Source organism: Barbus barbus (assembly GCF_936440315.1).
Source record: "Barbus barbus genome assembly, chromosome: 42".
Lineage (NCBI taxonomy): Eukaryota > Metazoa > Chordata > Actinopteri > Cypriniformes > Cyprinidae > Barbus > Barbus barbus.
This window is the reverse complement of record NC_136720.1, coordinates 15,516,056-15,524,645: the sequence shown is the minus strand read 5'-3', so window position 1 is coordinate 15,524,645 and position 8,590 is coordinate 15,516,056. Positions and strand designations below refer to the sequence as shown.

Sequence of the window (8,590 nt, the reverse complement as noted above, 5' to 3'; positions counted from 1 at the left end):
GTGATAATGGAGTGAAACAGCATGTGATTCGCTAATCTGAAAAACAGTAAACTCAACAGCCCTCTTGTGGAGCCTGCACGTGTGTAAATGAGACTTGCAGGTTTGCAGACACCTTGTGTCCACACCAAAGTGTTTGTCTTATTAAGGGTTAAATTAAATCGAGGGAACAGAGGGAAAAAGTGAGAGAGATCAGGGGCTGTAAATGCAAATGCATACATATGTCCATATATATAAGTGTGGGTGTGGGTATATAGAGGTCCGTCTGGCTCCCATGGTTCAGTCTTCAACTCTTTCTTGCTTGTTACCACCTCCCCCTTTCTCTCTCCTCCTTCTTTTCTCTCTCTCTCTCTCTCCTTCTCCTCTCCATTGACTCAAGCGCCACCTCACTTCAGTTATAGTAATAGCAGAGCCACTCAGCTTTGAACGCTTGTCAAGTGTCCCTTTAACCTCAAGAGTCAGGCTACAAATTTGTAAAATCATTCTTCTATAATCGAGAAATATTGAGATTGTGTGACGAGTCATTTTATATCATGGCACAGTTATCTTTTCAAGAGATCAGATCACTTTAAACATGAAATTGGATCAATTTAACAGTCGAGTTTTTTTCCAGTTTAACTGTGAAAGCAGACTTTTTTTTCTTGTTAATTAAAACAAACCATGATCTGATTCCAACATTGTCATTTAAGACATTTTTATCCAAAGTGACTTCAAAATGAGGACAAACCCAAGCAATTGATCATCCAAAGGCCAAAGATATTAACAGTGCTGCAGTTTTGCAGAAGTGTAAGTGTGGAAAAAGAGAAAAGTTAATTGGAAGTTGGAAGCTCATTCCGCCACAAAATAACAGAAAGAGTGATCAAACCAAGTGTTTTTGCTCATTCAGGTATCCCAGACTCCTCATTTCCATGTGACCCACATGTCCTCTAGAGAACACAGGTCCTCCAGACCAATGTTGACCTGATTTTCAGTTTATTGACCTGGGCAGACGCTTCGTCTCTATCCATTTATTCCTTTTCCCTTTTTTCAGGGTGGGGTTTCATTTCCTGGCTTTGTGTTTGCAGACATTCTTCAATGGTAACTAAGTTCAGGCCTTCTGTTCATTAAACGCCACAGGCTAGACTGAATCCTAATGGAATCGCAGATGTTAGCATTAGACTTATAAGAGCAGGCAGGCTTTCGCGGTTACGCTGCTGCTCACAATTTTCCCAATTGCCTTTACTTTTACTTTAATTTACTGTGTTGAAACTATCAACTATCTGCTTCAAGCAACTAATTTTTAAACTCAGGCAATGCAACAGTCAGTGACCTACCCTGGTTTATGAAATGTCTGCAAGGCCAGCATCCAATAATTGCCTAGTTGTTTGTTCCTTCGCCTAATAGTTTGTCTCTACGCCTCCTAGAAATAATATGATGCCAGGACTGGCACAATGGCACCGTTTGTAGGGATTGTCAGATTTAACACTGTACTTTAACAATTCAATATGTTAACTGGAGATATGGAAAGAGCGCAATATTTCAAAGAAATGTTTGTGAATTTTAAATATTCCTGGAAAAAAAACTTTAGGGAAAAGTGGGAAATTATGATGCCTTGATTCATTAAATTTGTGCCTCATCACCATATCTGTAAAAAAAAAAAAAGAATAAAATGAATATATATATATATATAGAAATGCTTCTTTGTCATTTCAAATTATAGCGAAAATCATGGCAAATAATTATAGGTATCAGGTTTACTTCTACCTCATTTCTCCTTGCTTGGTGGACCTTATGTCAAATGTGTCACAGCTTACTCACCCTCCCATTTGTATAGAGTAAAAAACTTTCACATTGCACTGCTTCTAGAAAGATAAATTGAACACATAAAAGAAAAATAGTTTTAAAAAATATAAAAGATCAGGGGTCAGGGTCCTGCTGGACTGTAGGGAGGTTCTGGAAGAGTCCTTCACCTTCGTAAAATACTTATTTTTCTCTCTCTCTCTCTCTCTCTCTCTCTCTCTCTCTCTCTCTCTCTCTCTCTCTGCAGCTGTCTCCCAGTGCCACGTAGCTTTCCGGCATTATTAGACAGACGGAATTTACCAGCCCTACACATGAAGCTGCTATTTGCTTTCTTTCCATCTCATTTCTCTCACTTTGTCACCCCCTTCCCCCTCTTCACCTCTCTTAAGTTGTATTCCCTGACTCATTTTCCGCTTACACACACTCATATGGTTTGCTTAAACAGTCTCACTTAATTGAATGTAAAGACCTTAAGACTTTGGCAGCACCCTGTAAAATTTGGTTATATCCTAGAGCAGGCACATCATTTGCATCTGCTTTCAACAGGTCAGAAGAAATTAAACAAGAACAGACATTTGAGACAAAAAGCAAATAAGCAAATATTCAAGATTGGGGAGATTTCAAATAACAGTTAATAACGCTATGTCAAAGTGCTGAAGATAAACACATCCATCTGTGCATAATAGTTCCTGATAGATCATGTTAACTTATTTGCAATTTAGTTAAGAATAATTTTAGTTAAAATAATTAAAATAATTTTTTTGCATTTTTAAAATATACTCTACTGCCATCTAGTGGTGAATACAACTAAGTACAAGAGTCTCTCGAATAAGCATGAGCAGGGAGACACTCAACTTTCTTCCAAACATGTTTGTTTGCAGTGGAAAAATACACACACATTGGAAGTACTGTAACTGGCATAGACAGACTATGTAAGTCCCATGTGTGAGAGAGAAAAACAGCCAAGTTCACCTCAGCCAAATTCTGAATAATGCGCTTTTCTTCACTTCAAATCTGGCAAGAATAACTGCAGCCAAACAGCAAAACCTGCCAAGCATTTACCAAGAAAAATAGAAACAATTTTCAGAAAAAAAAATTTTCATTATGAATAATGAAAAACATATTGACAATATTTTTTATATACTTGTCATGATTAATTTTCTTGTTGAAAGCTGTTATAGCTTGAAATGAGCTGAAAGGTCATGATGAACCACTTTGTCAAACCAGAGCTGATATAACACTGGCTCAAGAAAGAGATAGTAGACTGCCAGGTTATGAAAATTAGTGTTTTATTTTACACTTAAATCATGAAATAAACTTATATAACATCAAATAAAAACAATGTAATCTCAAAACAACTGTTTTTGGATTCGTCCAAGCAAAACAGCCTTGTTCTTTCTGGTTTTTAGCAACTAGTCACATTTCAGTGATCTAACAGTTATAAAACATCAACACATCCTATGGAGGTCAAATAAACCAGGCCTCAGACAATGTAATCCTGTTATATTTTGGCTTTTATATAATCAGTTGAGCATCAACAGGATGAAAGGTACAGGAAAAGGGACATTAGGACTCAAATCTGTGTCCCCATGAACACAACTGCTCTTTATGTATCACGAGCAATGCATTTACACACAGTTCAAACTTCAAAATCCTATTTTGTAAAGTTTGTAGATGCAGTCGATGTAGTTTCCTCGTCACTAACTGCCAATTTCAAACTTTCCTCCTACTGGCAGTTGACCAGTTTTCTCTATCTTTGTAACAGATGCTGCTGGCTCTAGGTCTTCAGTCCAGACAAGAAAGAAAAACCAAGCTGAGACCTGTAAATTCCACTTCGACCCATATGTTGACCATTTACAGGGATTCCCAATTGGTTCAGTTTAGTAAAATTGCACCACCTGAAAGCCTCTGAGGCAACGGAAGGCCAACGTGTCCAGGTGTCCCAGATCTATCAAGTTATATTCAAGGTGAACCATGACTAGGCGGCTGAGAGGAGACTCATTGCCTCGACCCCAACAGAAAGCATCACGTGGAATTACACGGATCTTGTTGTGCGCAAAAGTTGCAGAGTGGAGCCATAATGGGAGCTGCCGTGGTACCTGTTGTAAGGTGTTGTGACTCATGTCAAGCTGATGCAGAAGTGGAAGAACCCGGAAGGCACCAAGGGCCACTTTAGTGATCTTGTTTCTTGCTAGGCCTAGGTGCTCCAACTGAGGCATTGAGATAAAAGCATCCCTGCCAATGCTAGAGATGAAGTTTCCCTCCAAGTTAAGGGTCTTTATGCTGCGGGGTAGATGGAGAGGAACCTGCTTCATTAAGTTGCCCTCTAGATTTAAACTCTCGAGGCGACTGGCATTCAGTAGTGCTGCCTTCCCAAGACCTTTATTGGTCAATCTATTCGCACTTAGATCCAGGACCTGCAGCTCCGCTTTACCCCAGAACATGTCACCTTGGAGGCCTTGAATGCGGTTGCCTCTGAGATAAAGTTCTCGAAGACTGAGGGGAAGCTGCAGGGGAACAGAAGCAAGCTGATTGTAGGAAAGTGTAAGTGTCCGAAGTTTGCCCAATGGTAGAAGAACTCCTGGAGGGATAGTGGATGATTTATTCCCAAGGCTGTTGTTGCTTAGGCTGAGGATCAGCATGTTTGGGCAGCGTTCGAAGGCTGCGTTGGACATCACATTTACCTGGTTCCCATCCAGCCGTAGCTCCTCTAGAGCAACAGGCAGGTCATTTGGGATACTTTGGAGAAGGTTCCGCTCTATGTATAGTCTCTTAAGACTCTTGATCCCTTCAAAGGAACCCTCAATCGTCTCGTCTGTTAAATGGTTGTTGCTTAACACCAGGAACTCCATAGAGTCATACTCAGAGAGCAACTTCAATTGAATGCTATCAATGTGGTTGTTCATTAAGAGAATGTAACGGGAGTTGTAAGGAATTCCGTAAGGTATTTTTTCAAGATCTTTGTCGGAACACTGCACAACCCTGGAAAAGAAGAGATCATGTCAAATTACAGCATGTAAACTGAACATTTTCCAGTGCAATACTCAGAAGCAGCAAGGACAATTCTTAAAGGTATAGTTCACCCAAAAATTATAATTCTGTCCTTCCAAACCCGCAAGACCTTTGTTTACTTTCGGAACACAAGTTAAGATATTTTTGATGAAATCCAAGAGCTTTCTGACCCTGCATAGACAGAATCGCAACTGGGCTCGCTTTCTGGGCCTTGAACGTGTCAGTTGCGTTGCTGTCTATGCAGGATCAGAAAGTTCTCGGATTTAACCAAAAATATCTTAATTTGTGTTCTGAAGATGAACAAATGTCTTACGGGTTTGGAAGGAAAGAATTTTCATTTTTGGGTGAACTATAATTTTAAGCATGTTGGTTTAAGATTTAGTAGACAAATACCTCCCATAGCAGGAACATTGTGAGGGACAATAGTTATCTTCAAAATAGGGAAAATACGAAGGTGATGTTGGTTTCAATTTTCTCTCTCGTTTTAACTTTTTCACTTTCTTTGCTTTCTTCGTAACTTTGGTCTTCTTCGCCTTTACTTTGAAGACCTTTTTTTTTTTTGCTTTCAGTGTCATATTGTCTTTAGGTTTCTGTTTTGATTTGACCTTAAATGTAGGAGCCTTTGCAGTGGGTCCTCCCCTTGCTGCCATTGCTGTGGCATCAACACTCACTTCCTCCAGTGGGTGGAGTTTAGAGCTGTTCATCACATGGAGCTCCACTCTGAGATCATCATTCGTGCTGCTTTCATTTACTAGTAAGGTGGCTCTGGTTGAATTCACAGTGTGAAGTTTTGTGGTTATGATAGGCAAGGATTCAGTAGTTGCTGATGGTCCTTGTGAAGTGGAGGGGAATGAGGAATGTACAGTAACTGATTTTGTATGCAAGTTTCGGACAGGTTGGGAGGCGGTGGCCATGGTAGGAGGAGTGGCATTCTGTTCCTCACCCTCAATTTCTTGTGATTGGCTGGTATTCTGTGCAGTAACGATGGGTTTGGTTAAGATTACATCTGACATGGCGTGTTCACCCAGATTCTGTCCTTGCTGCTCCTCTTTTTCTACTACTACTTTGATTTTTACATCAGTTTCTCGTGTTTGTTCCACCCTTTTTGTTTTCTTCATAACATGTTCTTCAACTGTGCCCGTTTCTTCTTCCGCCTCTTGCATTTTGACCTCTTCATCACCTCTTTTCTCCTCTTCAGTGTCGAGAGCCTCCATCAAACGATCAAGTCTCTGCTCTGCCCAAAGGTCACCTTCTGCTGATACATTCTGCTTGACTGTCACATTTACACCTATAAGAGGTAATAAACCTTTGTGAACTTAATGAACACAAAATCTCCCTCATAACTGATGTTTCATTTGCTTTTAGGACATTTGCCAACTGTAATACATTAAATGACTGCACTGTGAGTTAGGAACATTACAGACAAACTACAATTGCTCCATAAAATTAAACAATTTGTGGTTATTATTTCATCTGAAACAGCCTGTACTTAACCTTAAAAGACAAACTTAAAAATATTAAGGAAAAGCAATAATTTAATCATAAGTAATTCATAAATTAAATCATTTAAATTTAAAGAACACTTACTCGGCTGAAGCACAAAAGTGTGTACAGGCACAGTGAAAATCCAAAACAGCAGCATGAGGGGCTTCATTTTTGGCTAAAATGGTTAAAGAGAAGAAAACAATTTTCTAATTAACGTGAATAGCAGATTGTTAAAAATGTATTTGTCTGCTGTAAAAGTCTGTGGCGATCAACCAAGCTCCCGGAGACCTAAATAAAATACTCAAGATTTTCTAAACGGCTGACAACCACAATAAAAGGAAGCATCTGAACCGGTTTCCATTTACAAGCCATAACTGATCATGTGAGCAATAAATCCAGATCTTGAGATTTTTTAATGAGATCGGCCCGCCAGGCACAGCTTACCTGGTGTGTGTTCAAGGTGAATATGTGGCGTCCTTCAGATGTTTAAGTCCTTACTCTGCAGATATGGACATGCTGGTTTCCTGTGTTGCATAGACTGTCTCTACACGACTGAGACTTACACACATACACAAACAAATAGATGCGCATCCGGACTAATGGACCCATTTAAAGACTCTCCTTCTCCCTAATGCAAATTCCTCATACACACTCAGAAAAATGATACACTCTTGAATAATAGCTCTCTTCAAAAGACACTTATTACGGGAATTTTCTCACACACACACTAGATCCAGAAAAATCTAACGGATCAATTCAGGGGAACGGTGATAGACATAGTGGATAGAAAGGTCAAAGGTCAGGATTCACATTAGATTGACACTATTTGCTTTGCTTTCACAAATACTGGTGCCGACTCACTGGCACCACAACAACAAGTGTTTCCCTAAAAGGGTCTGTGGCCTTTGACCTTACAACAGGTTCGTATTTAATCATATAGCGCTGTGTGAAGTGGGACAAAATGCTTGGATGAAGAAATTTATATTCAAGACTGAGAATTCAAATGTTCAAGAATCTGTCATTATAAAAAGCTTTTTTTCCCCATCACTATTCATAATCATGAATTGCAGATGTAAAACCTTTTCCTAGAATCTTCACTTTTCTGAGGGATTTTTGCAAGCTGCTGCCTAATTCTGACTCCAGATGCAACTTTAATCAGAGTGTGAGGAAATAAAAATTTGATGTAATATATAAAAATATATCAAATGAGCAGGAGAGGAATGCGTGAGCTGGCAGGGAATCAGATATTTGGGCAGAGAGTTTCACAGTGTCCGCATAAAAACTTTATCAGGTCATGATGTCAGTAGTAGTACTAGTTTATTCTGACTCAAATTCGTCTAGATTTTTTGAAAAATATTTTAGGTTTGAATTATTTTAGGAGTATTCAAACTTTTGGGCTTCTTAAGGTCATGATGTGAAGAAACATGTATATTTTAAGATTGAAAAGATGCAAAAAAGATATTGAGATATTGTCAAGACATTGTCGGAGTTCTGTCACTTCGGTCTAGTTTATTTTCTAGTTTTGTGATGGAGCCCTGACACTCCCTTCTTGTCTTGTTTTCTGGTGAGCGCGCGGCTTTAGGTGTGCTCGAGCTGCGTGCTCTGTTTCATGTCGGGGCGTGGTGTTCGGATCCCGGCACTCCTGTCTTGTTCAGACTCAGTTCTGGTTTCGTGTCGGGGTTCGGACACTCACGCTCTAGGTTTGTTCTTGCTCGGGCCGTGCACTCCTCTGGTGAGTGTGTGTTTTGTTCGGTTTGTGTGGTTTGTTTGTCTTTTTCGTTGTGTTGTTGCACGCAGCTTGTGTTTTTTTTCACTGGCTGCGTGCTTTCATGTTTGTCATGTTTTGTGAACACACGGCTTATGAGTCTCCTCATTAGCTGCGTGTTCATGTCCTGTTTTGCACATGGCTAGTGATTTTGTTTTGCTGGCCATGTGCTTGTGTTTTTGTTTTGTGTGAGCACATGGCTTGTCTTGTTTGGTTCTATGTGCCATGTGCTCTCATGTCAATTGTCTTGACCCCACCCACCTTGTTTCCTGATTATTGGTTAATTTGCCCCACCTGTTTTCTCGTTACCCTCCTCATTTGCTCCCTTTATAATCTCCTTGTGTTTGCAGTCCTATGCCGGTTCGTCATCGATGTTACCCTGTTTGAAGTCCTGTCCTGCAAGTCTGTTTTCCCATACGGGGTAGTTTTTGTTGTTTATTTCATTTTTTGTATTAATAAAGCCGTTTTGCCTCCTTCAATTGAGTCCTCGCTCTATCCCTTCATCCACACCTGACAGACATGGAGTTTAAAAATGTAATAAATGGCATTATT

General features: G+C 39.7%; 1 protein-coding gene across 1 annotated transcript; it reads right to left on the bottom strand.

Annotated features, from left to right (window-relative positions):
• Positions 1-3,656: 3,656 nt before the first annotated feature.
• LOC306861851 (extracellular matrix protein 2-like) lies at positions 3,657-6,781 on the bottom strand (the record flags this gene model as incomplete). Its single annotated transcript, XM_079404331.1, has 4 exons — positions 6,718-6,781; positions 6,376-6,448; positions 5,182-6,076; positions 3,657-4,758 (listed from the first exon to the last, which is right to left on the bottom strand). The coding sequence occupies exons 2-4, from the start codon at positions 6,440-6,442 to the stop codon at positions 3,657-3,659; spliced, it is 2,064 nt and encodes a 687-aa protein (XP_079260457.1). The 5' UTR covers positions 6,443-6,448; positions 6,718-6,781.
• Positions 6,782-8,590: the final 1,809 nt, after the last annotated feature.